Here is a 17,410-nt window from a genome sequence, read left to right as displayed (position 1 = left end):
AGTTGATGTGGTGACCTTTCTTTTTTTTTTACACACACAGCAGTTTCAGGTGCAACCTTGTCATTAAATTGGAATCGTGTCTCTGTAAATCCAATATTCACACACTTTTTCCTCCGATTTTGGTGTCCACCAACAGAGCGAAACACTCAGAAGGAATAAACAGTATAGTGATACTTTCACAGAGAGTGGAATATGATGATTTTCCAGTCATAAAGTCATTTTGATTGATAAGGGTAAAATAAGCTTTAAGGGGTTGATTGTGCAAAGTATGCACATATTAGTAGTTAAGGGGGGAAAAAGTAAAACTACTCATCAATTTGCAACATGAGCTTTGTCAATGTTACATATAGGCCTATATATATTTACATGTTAAAATATGTATTATTACAGTACTGAATAATAATAAGCAGCATTTAAATATTGTAGCCGACTGAAGAAGAGCTATTTGTACATTTTACTTTATTGGATCATTATAGGTTTTAAAATCTTTTATCTGCAAACTAACCACAGCTGCCAGGGAGTAAAAATATAAAAGATTTATATAATATATTTGTTGTTTATAAAGTGATGTTATTTAATCAGGTAGAGCAGTGGTTTTCAAACTGTGTGTGTGGGGGGGGGGGGGGGGCGCGGGGTTATGGCAGGGGGGGCGCGGATGAGTTTGTGTTTTTTATATTAAGATCACGGCATAGCTGGACAATAGTTCTTCTGCTTCGTTCCTCTCACTGCATCTAAATGCATTCATTATATTACAGAGAAATATGTCTTGTTAAAGAAAAAGAGCACCAAGCCCAACCCAGAGGACCCTGCATACATTTTTTTATTTTAAATTAATATTTTTCAGTGTCTCCAAATTATTTGTTCACACACAATTCCTCATATTTAGCCTCTTAATTTTCCTCTCAAAGTGCACCAGATTCATGCATTTCACTTTAAAAAGGTAAAAAAAAATCTCCCGGGGGGGCATACCCCGGACCCCCCTACGAGGGTCTGGTTCTCCACTGGCTACTATTTTCCTCCAGCAGGACATTGGAGGCACTAGCAAAAAAAAACACTGGGTGTGTGTATGACATTTAACTAGTCAATAATTTGGGCAAGTCTGTCTGCCTATCTTTCTCACTCCGCTGCACACTCAGTCACTACTATCCATGCTTAAAGGAAGCAGGATTAAAACACTGGATTAAGATGTTAAAATGTATTAAAACATTTGTTTAAAAACGCAAAAAAAAATTTAGAATGTTTCAAAAATATGTTTAAATTTGTAAAATAATTAAAAGATCTTTCAAAACACAGGGATTTAGAACATTTCTTTGGGGGGGGGGGGGGGGGCTCCGCCGAAATTTGTTCTCTGAGGGGGGGCTCACTCTCTCACACTTTGAAAACCCCTGAGGTAGAGGATTGAGAACTATCTCTTTTCAAATATTATGATATTGTAAGACTTACTGATATTGATTGACCATGAAAGCAGGTGTTAGAAGTGCTGCTTAAAATGTGTTCCGGTTTAGTCCACAGGGGGCATATGAGAGCTGAGAACACAGTATGAACCTGTGTCACACTTAAGCTCAGACAATGACTACATGATCCGGTATGTTTGCTATGCATGTGTCATCCTCAAACAACTTACAAAGACAAGGCATTGTTTCTCTGTCAGAGAGAAGAAGAAAACCTATAAATGCAGTTGTATCAAGAGTTAATTACACCTAATACAACTTAAACAATTTAAAATAACACATTTCCAGGTCACAGGGTCACACTTTAAGCATTTATTCAAAGTGAAGATTGCAGAAGAAAAAGTGAAAGAAAAAAGCTTTGAAAAATATACTTGATTTGATATTTAGAAGAAACTCTGCCATCATTTGAGATAAAATACGATACATTTTGTAAACTTTTGAGAGGGCTAAAAATGATGTCATGTGCCTGCATGTATTGTTGCATTATAGTCAGATTTCCAAACTATTTTGAGCATTCTGTGTGACCTTGAAAGTGTAAATATTCTACACTCACACACACGGGTCTCTTTGGGGAAACACTGTATTTCAAGTGTCACAAGTTACTGACAAAGTTTCATTTCCTCACCAGTGTCAGATGACCGTACAGTTAAATGACGAGAAAGAAAGCAAAACAAACTAATCATTACAATCCCACAACTGAATGTTATAAACACCGATAACAGTGACAGATGTCCATGGTTTATCTTTGACCTTCAGTATATCCTAGTTACCACCTGGGAGCGTTTGTTTACAACCTGTCAGATCATCTGAGTGTGGACGTTTCTTACCCCATCAGACATGTTCCCCCCCACAGCATGTCCAGTCACTTAAAGGTGCACTATGTAACTTTGGGTGTGTCAGAGAAGTGGATATTTTCTAAGGTATATTCTCTATATAAATCCTAAAAAAAAAATGTAATCAGGAAAATTGGATCCCTGGAAGCTAGACCCATACCTGAAAAGTTACTGTTTCACTGTTGTTATTTGCAATAGCAAGGCCCGCAGTTATGTTTTTCAAACATATTCTAGTCTTACGTTTGGTTCCTGGGACCTCAAAATAATTTTGATTTATGATCAAATAATTATTCAATACTAAGAATTACATGGAGTAAATATGTTTTGTAAACTAACTGCAGGCTCTGCAAATGTAAACAAATCCACCTTTTCTGAAAACTGCATAGTGCACCTTTAATAGATCATTACATTAGCTACTGGAGGTTTCCCTAGTAGGCTACAGTGACCTCTGGGTCTCTTTGCTCTGTGCTTTAAGCGTCACACTGTACTCTGACGCTCCCCAGGGCCCGTGCTCCAGCGACAGTAGAAAGTTATTAAGTGCTGAGTGTAACCCATAAATCAGCTGATGTATGAAGGACCAGGGGAGCTGCCTCCGGCTCCGCCTCCACTCTACCACTAATGCAGCATTTTTCCAAGCTTACTCAGAGTGTTCCTTTGTTTCAAGCCTTCTTGTCCTTTCCAGCTAAGGGTCTAAAAGTAGCAACAATACAGCTGAAATTATTTACCAGATATTATTTCTTCCCGCAAATGTTTTCCAGGAATTCAGAGTTCAAACATGTGGAAGGCAGAAGCATTTGATTTAAAAGATGGAATAGCCATGTGTCAAAAGTGTTGTTAAGCACTAGATATCTCATGAAATACTGCATTCAGAAGCATACACAACCTCATTGATTGGTTTGACGACCTTTAGGTATTTAAACATTGCTGTCTCATTAGCTTGATTCATGCTTTACACTATATGCTTAACAAAACATTTGCTAGTTATTGGAAAGCGTGTTTACTTTCAGTATTCCAATAAGTCATCTGCGATCTTTCTGTGCGTCAGTTAAACGTGATGTCACAAAATATTTATGCAATTTATGACACACAACCAGGAAAAGTTTCTTTCCAATTATGGTCCTGTTGTTTAAATTTTCAGTTCTTTATTTTACATTTAATCCAATTATATATATCCAGCCTAAAGCCTGAAACGATTGAGTATGAGTCAAACTTATGTCACAATTATTATTCATATTTTCCTTGTTATTGCTTGCACCAGAGTTAAACAAAGTGACTATCTAAACAGCTACTGGTTCAGCTGGCATAATCACATATTTTCCATTCATTCTAAACTGTGAATCACTTATCACTCCGAACTGCGTACTTCTTTATGTATCAACATTTTGCTTGTGCCGTAACACTGTTTAGAAGTAACTCAGGCTTTGCCACAGCAACAGATTTACGAATAGCTAAAGTTACACTAGCTAGTTCAAATGGTAATTTAGTGAAAAACAATACAGATGACATGTCCTTGTACTTAAAGCTATAGTGCGTAACTTATGTCGCCCCCATGAGGAATCCTGAGTAATTACAACAACATTGTCGGCACATGTACGTTATGTCAGCCTTCGGTGATCATGCAAGGAGTTTATTACTTCTGCTATATGTCCACGTTTTTTCTAAGATGCAGAATCAACAACTGAAACATTTCTTGGGCGCCTGGATTTTGAACACCAGTTTGTAAACCCTGCCATACTGAGAAATACAGAGGAAGTTTAGTGGAGTTTAGTTTTTAGCACAGCTATCACAATATATATTTTAGCTTCAGTTATGTAACAGAATACAACCGCTCTCTGTAATATTTCTTTTCTACTCCACCCTGGAATTAAAATTTTCAAATTTCCGCTCCTTCTGCTCCGCTCAAAAAGTGGTGTATTTACTGTCATATATATATAAGCCGACACACTCTAAACGCTTTTTTCCCTTATTAGCACAGCCTGGCCTTCCCAACAGCAGCAGGGATTTTTCCCTCTGTGGGTAACGTCACTGGAAATGTTGACACAACACCAGGCTTCTCCCGAAAACACTCGGCTGATTGAGATGACCAGGGGTTTGGGGTCTGGCCCTCCCTCAACCCACATCCTACTGAGGGACGCTGCTGCTGCCGTGTCCAGGTGTCGTCACAGACGCCGCTCTGAGTCGTAGGCTACCGTGATCTGTTGGTTTGTATGTGCAGCTGGATGGAAACTCTGCAAGGACTGTATTAAATGCACTGGCACCAAGTATGTAGCAGTGACTCTACGCAGGGCAATTATATCCCTGAAAATAAAGATGTTGGCTTAACACACATTAGATTTTTCCCCCCTCTGGACAATATATGTGTGACATTATAATAGTGAAACTTTCTTTTCCCTCTTAAAGCCTCTGGAAACCTGGTCTAAAAATAGTTAAATTCAATATATGATATCCAAGTTGAGTGTCTTAATAAGCTTTTACAAAAATCTGATCGCAAATAAATGTTCATAAATATTATAAAACTACAGTATGTCGGTGTATCAAACAGTCTCCCTAGCAACAGTCAGTGTTTTTATAGAATGTTCGGGCAAAGAACTGCCGTGATTGGTTTAAAAAAATTTGCTGTGTCATAAGAACATAAATGACAATATCTTTGGATTTGGATTGATAAATATGCCTAACTCTTTTCAGATGCTTAAACTATCATGTAACTAACTCCCTAAATCACATAGAAGGCTTTTGTGGATTTGGGTTTACGGGGGCTTTAAGGCTCATTTCGCAGGGTATTGAGAGCTGGACTGGGCCTCTGGGGTTGAACGGAGGAACACAAACAAGGTCTACATCAGCTATAGTTTTTTTCCGAGAAACGCTGCGTTTAAAGCTGACATTCGGCAAAGTGATTTTCTCACCAGGGATTAGTGTAGGGCATAAAATCTTTCACTTAACGACATTTTTCCACTCCTGCTCCACTGATTAAATACAAATCCACATACCGTATAATGCCTAAAGTCGGCCTTTAAAAGTGGCTTCGGCTTGGGTGTGTTCCAGCTCTAACCAAGAAGATTTACACAAACAAAAAAAAATCTCCATATTAAATAGCTCTGAAGTGTTTCCACCACACATACAGTACACACAATAATACACCGTTTGAGTAATGTCTATAGAGGTGAAACAAAGGCAGCTGAAGCTCTCATCACGTATTCACTGCACAGCTATGATGGATGACATGGGAATACCTTCATACGTTCTCCAACAATCACGTCCGCGCGCACACACACGCACACACACACACACACACCACCATGTCCTTCCCAGGTTTATTTTTTATTGATCAGCATCTCTGGACCTGTGCCCAGAGATTGTTCTGCTTTGATGATAGATTTCCACAAGGCCACGATATGTTTTAATTTCTTTATATACAGTACATCTGAGAAGATTCTATTTCTGCACAGAAATAATGCTGTTCCTTATTGGTAACAGTAGAGTCTCTCATCTTAATTTATGTTTAAATAGTTGTGGAAATGTGTCAACTGACATTGTTATATCTATATAGCCATGCCAACAGTGTGGCTAAAAAAATATATATATTTTTTTTAAGTGGCTATTACGTGACTGACATTCCATTATTTATAAAAGATGGAACAATGCGGACGTCAACTTTATTCTTTTGGACTGCTTCCTTTGAAACTGGAGATGGGAGAAGTAAGTAACTGCCCGGGGGAAGGAGGAATGGGAGAAGAAAAGGCTTTTAATTGATCAGTTTGCTGACAGATCCAGCAGCAGAGACGGCCAACAGATTCTATTTTCTGCCTCCATGACCAGAAGCCGGTTCGATGGACTGTCAGGTCAGGTGGCACGTGAAAGGGGCTTGAGAGAGCAGAGAGAGCACTCAGCACTGTTCCCTTCAACACACACAGACAGCTCTAGTGCAGGGGGGACGCATGCTGCTGTTGTTGTATGCAGGAGAGCCTCCCTGACCTTGAAGTCAACTAGCGGAGCTGATTGCTCACATAATGTACACTGTTGACATTCAAGGTCTTACAACATGGATTCTGGTCAATGTTTTATTTTAGTTTTTCAGTAGTTGTTGTTATTTCCTTCTTTTGTGTTTTCATAATTTTGTGTGTTCACTTTTTGTTTTCTTTTTTTGTGTGCATAGTGTTCATATTTCCTGAAGATTACAATTGTGTACGCATACACAATTAGTCCTGAATGTATACATGGAATGTATGTGAAATTGAATTGCTCAATAAAAGATATGATACTTGAGGTGGAAAAAAAGGTATTACAACATGTACAGGTGAAACTCGAAAAATTAGAAAATGGTGAAACTGATATATTATATAGACTCATTACATTCAAAGTGAGATATTTCAAGCCTTTATTTGTTATAATTGTGATTATTATGGCTTACAGCTTATGAAAACCCCAAATTCAAAATCTCAGAAAATTTGAATATTACATAAAATCAATAAAAAAATTATTTTAAATACAGAAATGTCGGCCCTCTAGAAAGTATAATCATGCATATGTACTAAGTACTTGGTTTGGGCCCCTTTTGCATGAATTCTTGCCTCAATGCGGTGTGGCATGGATGCTATCAGTCTGTGGCACTGCTGAGGTGTTATGGAAGCCCAGGTTGCTTTGATAGTGGCCTTCAGCTCCTCTGTATTGTTGGGTCTGGTGTGTATCATCTTCCTCTTGACAATAGTCCATAGTTTCTCTATGGAGTTCAGGTCAGGAGAGTTGTCTGGCCATTCATGCACACCATGGTCAGTCAACCAGTTACCAGTGGTTTATGGTACCGTGAGCAGGTGCCAAGTCTATGGAAATTGTCATCACCATAAAGCTTGTCAACAGACAGAAGCATGAAGTGCTCTAAAATCTTCTGGTAGATGGCTGTGGTGACTTTGGACTTGATAACACAGTGGACTAACAGCAGCAGATGACATGATACCTCAAATCATCACTGATCCAAATTAAATGTTGCCTTTCATGGAAATCAAGGTCCCACAGTCTAGAGGAAGAGTGGAGGGGCACAAAATCCAAGGGGCTTGAAGACCACTGTCAAGTTTCAACAGTCAGTGATGATCTGAGGCACCATGTCATCTGATGGTGTTGGTCCACTGTGTTATCAAGTCCAAAGTCACCACAGCTGTCTACCAGGAGATTTTAGAGCACTTCATGCTTCTGTCTGTTGACAAGCTTTATGGTGATGACAATTTCCATTTCCAGCTAGACTTTGCACCTGCCCACAGTACCATAAGCGACTGGTAACTGTTTGGCTGACCATGGTATTACTGTGTTGATTGGCCAGACAACTCTCCTGACCAGAACCCAATAGAGAAACTATGGAGTATTGTCAAGAGGCAGATGAGACACACCAGACCCAACACTACAGACGAGCTGAAGGCCTCTATCAAGGCAACCTGGGCTTCCATAACACCTCAGCAGTGCCACAGGCTGATAGCATCCATGCCACGCCGCATTTAGGCAATAATTCGTGCAAAAAGGGCCCAAACCAAGTACTTAGTACATATGCATGATTATACTTTCTAGAAGGCCGACATTTCTGTATTTAAAAACCTATTTTTATTGATTTTATGTAATATTCAAATTTTCTGAGATTTTGAATTTGGGGTTTTCACAAGCTCTAAGCCATAATAATCACAATTATAACAAATAAAGGCTTGAAATATCTCACTTTGAATGTAATGAGTCTATATGATATATTAGTTTCACCATTTAGGTTGAATGACTGAAATAAATGAACTTTTGCACGATATTCAAATTTTTCGAGTTTCACCTGTATATTGTGCTGTGCAGCCATCACATTGCAGTGTTTGTTGACAGCCATAAATAACAGGATTGTTTCAGAGCCTGGTATTAAAATGTGGAGAATGTTTAATTTGTTAATCAAACAACACCGCGGTGAGCCATCAAGGTCGATATGTTTCCCCATAGCGACTGTAAAATATCTCTCATGAGCAACATTTCCCGGACACCAGAGAGAGGCCATCTTGTTAGCGAGCGTTAAATCAACCAGTCAAGTCATGTGGCTGGAGACTGCCCTGTTGCCTTGAACAGGGCGTGTGTGTTTATATGTGTGTATTTAACGATGGTTGGGTGGTGTTGTCTCGGCGTTGCTGTGGCAACAGCCTTGGTTATGTAACATCATATGGTGCGGTGGTGTAAACAAAGCATCCAGCAGTGTGTGTGTGTGTGTGTGTGTGTGTGTGTGGCGATCTCGCCTTTTGTCGGAGCTGTGGAGAAGAACATCCGTTTTGTTCAAACCAACGCAGTGCAGTAACATTTAAAAACAACGCAGTGCAGTAACATTAAAAACTGCGGTCTGTCTCCCTGAAACCTTTATTGCATTAATGATTTAAACAAAACAGCCTTTTATTGATACAAATGACTGTGAGATGAGTGGACATTATAGCCTCATATTTTACATTTCACAACCATGCATAGTGCCTCCTAATTGAAAATCCTGAAATATAGTCTGTTAGGGAGCCGAGAAGCTGTTGGCAGAGTAATGGTGTTTGAATGAAACTGCCTGGTGTTATATGTGTATGAGATTGAGCTTATCTCCACAGGACAGCTTGGGCACCAAATCCATTGTGCTGTGTTTATTTACAGCGTTTATGGCCAGTTACTTGCATATCTGCCGCAGGGAAGAGAGAAAAGCGGAGGTTCAAAGGCCGCCACCCTATAAATACTTAGGCCACATCAATCTTTATCCAAATGCCTCAGTGTGTGCCAAGAGAAATAGGAGACTCGCATTCACATTCCCGCATGAATACTGTCTTTCTTTGGAAGGCCGCATTCAAGAAAATATCTATTTATGATATGAAAGACAGATAGAAAAACAGCCCAGGAACCCCCCATGAACCTGGATAAGGCAAGGACCAACAGCAAGGCCTTCCCTTGACAGAAGAGGCTATTGTTAAGGAGGACAGTTCTGCAGGGCAGCTGTGCTTATTTTCTGTAACCACTCCAGGATATTAATAGCCCCTGCATGGACAGTGCTGTGCGGGCAGTTGAGGAAGTCCCCGTCTTTGATATGACCAAACTGTGATTGTATCGCTGCACTGACAAAGGTCTAACTGACACAGAGTTTAGGGAAAGTCGGGAATTCCAAACAGAGAGGCTCTTTATGTGTAAGAAAAAATCATCCTTTTGACCCTGCAGACCTCTGGAGGCTGTGAGTTTACACACATATTTGTATTATCTGTAGAAGTGTTATAGGCCTACAAGGTCAAGTCAAGGCTAGATCATTTCATTTATGCAGCTATCTGTCTATCATACAAAAACTCTATCGACCTTTAAGTCGAAAAACTTGAGAGATCTTTCTTCATGGTGTCAACAGGTGTCATATTTACAGATACAATAGTAAGAATAAACCAAGTAAATGGAACATCAATATTAGGATATTAGGTAAATAGATAACGTTTGAAAAATATGGATTACTTTAGAAGGATCTTTAAGACTGTCAAACACTGGAGGGAACTTATCATACAGTATAATATTGTAACTTTGAGGTTTCATTTTAAACTGCGAGCAACAGAATTCTGTAAAATTTTTAAGATTTTTTCATTTGGCGTAAATGGAAGATGTGATTTTTGGAAAACAAAAACGGCAAAGCTCAGGACCAAGAGCTTCAAATAAATACCACACATTTTAAGTGTCCAATCCACCACCATTATCATTGCAAACTGAATAGAAAGGACAGCTTGAAAATGAATCCAAGGGTTGAATTATGAGGAGAGAATAGCAGAAGAGTGAAGAGCTGCAACACTTCTTGACACTTCCAGAGTGCTGTGACATATTATTTCTGCTAAACATTTAAGACATGAATGGATCTGGTCTCGCATTTACTTTGGCTGACGGAGCGACTGCAGAGCGCTCGATTCATAAACTATTGTTCGACTCTTGGCATTGCAGTAGCTCAAACCAAACAAGCTGTCTTCTCAGGAAAAATGTGGTTATGTAAAATGGGCTTTCACAACTCTCTCTCTCACACACACACACACACACACACACACACACACACAAACACACACACACACACACACACACACACACACACACCTCCTCCTCCCATAGCCTTCTCATCCTGCACCGAGAGAAACCAAAAACATCTCAATTTGTATGTGGGCGTACAGACAGCAGTGAATGCAGAAACTGAAAAGAAAAGAGAGAGAGAGCAACGTCTCATTTGCAGGATATATGAGAAGCCTCTGTTGCCGTGGTAGTTGATGTTAATTGTCAAAAGAAAGCCTACACAGGAAGTCATCCACATATTCACTCATTCATTCAGAAGGGAGCGCTACATCAATGCTCACATCGCTTGACAGGCCGTTTCTCTTTCTCGCAGAGAGAGAAATGTTCCACTATTCAAATGTGCCATTTTAAATGGTTGCAGTTGAAACAGGTGAGTCATAAAGCTCCATGGAGCCCACAGTCCCTCTCTGCAGTGTGTGTGTGTGTGTGTGTGTGTGTGTGTGTGTGTGTGTGTGTGTGTGTGTGTGCAGCAAGCCCGTGTGATACGATGGTGGGCGGCTGTCACACAATCACTTATTAATGGCTAGATTTGCCTCTATGCAAGCAAAGTTTCTTTGGGTGACAGAGTGTTTCTTGGAGGTACTTTTTAGCAGCAAGTGCAGCTTTTTGGGTTAAAAATAAAATGAAAATTGTTCAGGCTGCAGTTTAGTTCAGCATTTGAAAAGAGTTAGGTTACATATATTTATTAATCCAAATTAAAGATAGTGTCATTTAAGTTTCATACATTTGACAGAAATTTGGTTCAGATGAGGCGGGCTACGCTCTGGTTCTTATGACACAATATTGATTTTTCACTATTTTACACCAGATTTCCAGAGGATTTAATGATGCGTTCTCATTTTTTATAACACATGGTTTTTGTTGCAAACACGTTTTCCTTCTTTACAAGGATCCAGTTGCTGGGAGAAAAACTATTTGTTTACGCATTTTTTCTCCAAGAGCTATTTCTGGATGCGTGGCAAAAAAAAGCGTGACCTTTTCTCCTTCTCTGACGTGTCATAGCTGGACTGACTCACCCTCACGGTGGCCATAGTTAGAGGACTATATATACACACACACAAACACACACACACACACACACACAGGGCTAAAAATAACACAACACGATGTCTTGGCACTAGACACAGCAGCTCACCCAGGCAACCGCTGTTTGCCGCTGCTGCTGGCGGTGACATAAAGATATCGATGAATTATGTATTGACTTATTTCAGCCGTTTCAAAGCAAAGCATGTTTGGGATAAAGATGTTTCTATGGCTGAGTGGGCTGTGAGAACATGTTGCATTATGGGTAGGCCTTTGCTTCATGGTACTGTCGCAGGTTTATTGGAACAAAGGTGAAACTGAGCGAGAGGTAACATTTTCCCTTCAGTCTCCAACGGCCTAAAACATCTTGCTCTGATAAAAAGCTACTGTGGAAAATATGAGGTGGCGAACAGGGGAAACACAAGTGCAAAAGTGAGTGTGAATTCGTTAAAAGGTCATTTGCAACTGAACCAAAACCATTCGTGTCTGAACGAGCAGTTACAGATACTGTATGTAAAAAATGGAAAAATACAACGTTGTGACTTTTTACTTTCATTTTAATGAAGTAAATGTGCCTTAGCTTCAGCATCAAAATAAACTTAAAGTACCAAATAGTATGCAGAATGTCCAATTAAAGAATATTAGACTCGAGATGATAGGCTACTATTGGATTATGACTGATGCATTAATGAGTGCATCGCTATGGTAGATAGATAGATAGATAGATAGATAGATAGATAGATAGATACAGATAGATAGATAGATAGATAGATAGATAGATAGATAGATAGATAGATAGATAGATAGATAGATAGATAGATAGATAGATAGATAGATAGATAGATAGATAGATAGATAGATAGATAGATAGATAGATAGATAGATAGATAGATAGATAGATAGATAGATAGATAGATATACGTTTGTTCATGCCCACAGGGAAATGATATGTAGCAGCAGCAAAAACATTAAAAATAAGAACTTTATGTGCTGCTGGGTAGCTTGTGACTTTTCCTCTGGGAATATAGGCTATTATGTCTTATATAATAACTTCACAATGTATTTTCTAATTATATTTTTTATTATGAACCTGAATCTGGAAAGGAGATCAAGTGATAAAAAAGTACAATATGTTCTTCTTTTGTACTTTTACTTAAAGTGGTATGAGGAATTTTCTATTTTTGACGATTCTAGCAGCCCCATTGGACAAAAGCAGTAGTGTTTTTTACGACACCAGTCCTAAAGATCTTTGCTGGAGCTTTTCGGCGGCCTGTCCATTTCTTTAGGAGGAGAAAGAGAGAACGCAGGATGCATCACAATGAGGTAGGCCTTATTTATATGTGACTATACTATTAATAATGGTACAATGACAATGGTAAAGCAAAGTAAACTTAGTTTCAGTACCGTCAATAAACAAAGGATGTTCCAGCCTGCCTAAAAGAAATCATTTGGTCGAAGTTCTTGGGAAATCAGACCGAGCATAGGCATGAATGATAACAAGGCCTATATAAAAATAGCTAAGTATGTGAAATTATTTTATGTTTTTGATTGCAAAGGCTAATACTAGAAATAATTTTGAGTGCTTGGCTGTTTTGCACCAAGCCCAGAGTTCACCCATTTTTCTTACTTTCTTTTTTGTTTTTTTACCACTACCATCTTGGATAGGCAGTCGGCCCTGGTGCAATGGGACCCGCTGTAGTGTCCCTGCGGCGGGTTAGTGCGAGGGAAAGCCCGGTCGGTAGTGGCGGAGAGGCACAACGTGACCTGACAACAAGGAACCTCCGGGAAAACCGTCAGTCCTAAAGTATGTGCTGCCGAAGAGAGGGCGGGTGGGGTTCCGCGAGGAAGAAGGGGCTCGCGACACACGACACACTTCCCTGCCAGTCGCTGCTCGACCAGAAACAAAATTTAAAAAAATAACAAAAACATTTTAATGAATAAATAAATAATAATGGCAAAATAAATAAATTAAACAAATAAATATATGCATATGTTGAAAAGACAACGAGTCTTTACACCACATCCTACCGCGAGATTATGAGGAAGGAGGAGAATAGTTGAAGCCAACGTCCGGGGCTTCCGTGTTAGCATCGTACCTCGCGGGCCCCCCTCTGCCCGGAGAGGACACCTCGTGGCCGGGAGGTGGAGACGGGACCCCCGCTGACGTCAGTGGGCCTGTCTGTTTCCTGCAATAGAAAGTGAGAGAGAAGGTGAAGGGAGAAAACACAGAGCTGTACCCTAACCCCCCCTCTCCTCTGTACACTAAAAAGGTGCGTTACAACTTACAACCGCGCACCTGTGATTATTGAGACGCTCACTTTGGGTGCGTTCGATTTCTTTTTCAACGTGTTTTTCTGGAGGCTTCCTAGCTGTCACTGTGATATAGGTCGCTGTCGGTCGCTACAGAGAGTCGGACATGCTTCAGTGTGCCTCGTCCGGTTTGAGCCTGCCCTGAACTTTGAGGGACTGTCTGTTAGTTTGGGCAGGTGGGACAGTTTTTTCGGATTTTTCTTCTTCTGGCGCAGTATTTCCTGTGAGGACTTCTGCAGCAAACCGCCTTCCGAGACTCGAGGAGGAGACAACTTGAGCTCGTTTTGTTGCTTTCTAGCGCTGTAGGTAAGCCACACGCTATTTCTGTCACCTCCACTGTGTCCATGGCCTCGCTGTGATTGCTGCTGGCGGGCTAAAATGTGCATGTGGTTGTGCAGAGGCTGGAGGATCGGCCACGGCGCTGTTTTTGTTGGATTAAAGGAAGGGGGGCTAGTGGTGGTGGCGGGGGGGAGCGTCCCATACGAGCTAGCGCTGCTGTTGCGAGGGGTTTTCCCTGGCTCCGCCCTCACTTACAGGGCCTTCACGTGTTGCAACAGGCGTAAAAAAAGGCTATTCTTCCCACCACCATGCATTGTTTTTGCTGACTAAATTGCATGCACTTAAACCCTAAAATATTTCTTTCCTCCTGCTGTGTTTTTATCATACGTGCACCCCATCACGAGGCACGCGCACATCTTCTGCAACGTGGACACAATGTATTTTAGAAAAATTCTGCAGCATCACAATATATGCCCATTTGTTTCCTGATATCATTTAACAGTGTCATAAATGATGGCACACGCTCGTCAATGCGTGAGTGTGTGTGTGCGCGCGCTGCCTTTACATAACGGCTGCAGGTGTGAACGGATCCATCATTAGTCACCTGTGGGTGCATTCATGTCTGTCAGGTTGAGGACATAGCGTTACGGCGCAGATTTGCTCTGAATCACCGGTATGAGTTTTTTTTCTTCTTCCTTTTCGTGTGAGTATCAGGGTGTTTCCTCACATATATAATGTGCACGCGCGCACGCATTTTACGCACACGCGGACGGACGGGCTGACAGAGGAAATGTGCATGTCTCTTCTCTCTCTCTATCTCTCTCTCTCTCTCTCTCTCTCTCTCTCTCTCTCTCTCTCTCTCTCTCTCTCTCTTCCGCGCCCGCTGAACCTAAACACCGAAACATCTTCACTCATCTCGGGATCCAGGTGAGCGGCTATGCGTGTTCCCGTCCCTCGTGCCAATTCATCTTTGATTTTAAATGGGATCTGGCGGGTGCAGGCTATATGCACACATACGGGGTGTCCTTTGCACGGTGAGGTGATGTCATTTCTGTGGCGCCACATGTACCAACTGTATGTAGGAAGGAGAAGGGAGAAAAAAATCACCATCACCATCCATCCTGTCGTAGTAAGTGTTATGTAACATTGGTGATGAGGGGAAACAAAGGCTGCGTCCTGCTGCTGCTCTGTAGTGCATTGATTGCTGTGTTATGATGGCATATTGAAAATGATGCAAGGTATTACATAAAGCTTCAAGAATATGATTGAATTAGATATTGATGCATGATTTGTGTGTGTCTGTGTGTGTAATTTCATTTCATAGTGTGTGTGATCGGAGGTGAGCTTCCCTTCTGCGGGTTGTTTATGCAGTCAGCTCACACGCGCTCATGCAGCTCTGTAGGCTTTTGACATCTTGGTAACATTTAACTTCCCACCATATTTGCCTCACACAGTTGCAGAATTTGCATGAAAAGCATATTAAGCTTCTGTCATTAAAGGGCATTGAAAGCCATCACAGTGGTGGTGATTTTGTGGCTTCGGTCTTTGTGATGTTTTGCCTCCCGCGGTGATCTCACTTCTTCTAACGGGGGAGATTTCATGGATAGTAACCTCTGTGTGGCCACACAGCTGCCCCGAGCGTTCGTCTCTGGCAACACACACACCCACACACACACACACACACACACACACACACACACACACACACACACACACACACACACACACACACACACACACACACACACACAGGACCTTATTGTTTGCATCCTCCGTCATCTTGCACTGACATACCCTGTCAAAGCAAAGTGCCGGCACCCTTTTATATGAACCGCTGACACGTCAATGAGACGTTTCCGTTAAACATTAGCCGATCCTTCACCTCTCTGTGCGATGAGGGTGGCAGATAGCAGCTGCTGCAGAGGTTATATTAATATGGGGAGAACACATTCACACCTCCTCCTACTGACAGCCGACTGTAGCCCGAGCTGCACTGCACATTATCACACACGCACACGCACACGCACACACACACACAGACACACAGATAGAAGCTCAAAACTGATATGGGGGCACCTGTGACTGTGTCCTGGACTCTCAGGCAGTGAGCAAAGAGGCTTATTGAGCTGTGTGAGTTCATGTTTAGTTGATTCTGACTTTGTGTGTGTGTGTGTGTGTGTGTGTGTGTGTGTGTGTGTGTGTGTGTGTGTGTGTGTGTGTGTGTGTGTGTGTGTGTGTGTGTGTGTGTGTGTGTGTGTGTGTTTCCTGCAGATGCACCCAGACCGTAGCAGCGCAGCAGGAGTCGACTCATCTCAAGGTCCAACGATAGATTCCTCTTTGTTTCCTCAAGATGCAGCTGTGAACTGAGGGGCGGAAAGATGCCACGCACCAAGCAGAACAACCCCAAAAACCTAAAAGGTGTGTGTGTGTGTGTGTGTGTGTGTGTGTGTGTGTGTGTGTGTGTGTGTGTGTGTGTGTGTGTGTGTGTGTGTGTGTGTGTGTGTGTGTGTGTGTGTGTGTGTGTGTGTGTGTGTGTGTGTGTGTGTGTGTGTGTGTGTGTGTGTGTGTGTGTGTGTGTGTGTGTGTCTGTGTGTGTGTGTGTGTCTGTGTGTGTGTGTTTTCAGGTGGTTCATTTGTTAAATTGGATGTCAAACTGCTCAGTTGTCTCCTGACCACGATGCAGTTAGATCACTACGTATAATTGGCCTGTGGTCGGTTGTTTGGCTTGAAATAGGATGATTCATTTCCTGAGATAGGATTAGACAGAGCAGGTGTTCTCCTGCTCCTGTCATAGTGGTCGGCCATATTTGGCTTTTTAGTTTTGTCACGATATGCCAGTGTTTGTGATATTGGATATACATTTGAATATGAAAAAATTATTTGGTCTTTTGTTGAAGCAACTTGCCAAATGTGATGCTTGGCCTTTACATTGTAGTGTCTTTTTATTTTTTTTAACCCTTGCATCATATGAGACTGATTTCCATCGTCTCAAGTTTGAAAAATGCTGATTTGACTTTGGGTTAGGCTGTTTTTGCATTGATCTGCTAAAGGGAAAACGTGTCTTTAACTTGCATTTGGATTTTTCAGAGAAAGGACTGCCACACATGTTTGCACTACAAACAAAATCCATTAAAAAGCAACATATAGAAGTTTAAAGACCTGACATAGCGTATTGTAGCAGCAGCATCTTCCCATGCAGACACATGGAGCACCGATTGGCGCGAAGGATTTGGGTGTTGTGTTGAGAAACTGACAGAAGTGTCAACAGACGTTTGCTGTTCACAGATCTGAGAATCTGCAGCGTTACATGCTGGGTGTGAAAACGTGCATCACTGCCATTCCCCAGCAGCAGCCCCATCCACACGGCACATTTCCTCCAGCCACAGTCCCTCTGTTTATTTATTTATTTCATAAACACTTTTTTTCAATAGGATTATTTGGCCAAACAACATA

At 41.3% G+C, this 17,410-nt stretch overlaps 2 protein-coding genes across 3 annotated transcripts in view; both read left to right on the top strand.

The window, feature by feature from the left end:
* Positions 1-17,410, top strand: part of zc3h12ab (zinc finger CCCH-type containing 12Ab) — a 184,661-nt gene that overhangs the window by 113,199 nt on the left and 54,052 nt on the right. The gene's annotated exons all lie outside the window — the stretch shown is intronic.
* The window catches only part of hivep1 (HIVEP zinc finger 1), a 49,340-nt gene continuing 45,524 nt past the window's right edge, over positions 13,595-17,410 (top strand). The window contains exons 1-2 of one of the 2 annotated variants that reach the window (XM_080045939.1): positions 13,595-13,980; positions 16,229-16,375. In XM_080045939.1, the coding sequence (XP_079902065.1) occupies positions 16,336-16,375 (40 nt within the window). In that variant the 5' untranslated portion in view covers positions 13,595-13,980; positions 16,229-16,335. Of the gene's footprint in view, positions 13,985-16,228; positions 16,376-17,410 lie in introns of both variants that reach the window. The other variant, XM_080045938.1, reaches the window with a different exon arrangement.

This window comes from Ammodytes marinus, assembly GCF_949987685.1.
Source record: "Ammodytes marinus genome assembly, chromosome: 17".
NCBI lineage: Eukaryota > Metazoa > Chordata > Actinopteri > Uranoscopiformes > Ammodytidae > Ammodytes > Ammodytes marinus.
Note: the sequence above shows the minus strand (reverse complement) of the source record. Positions and strands in the feature narration are given on the sequence as shown.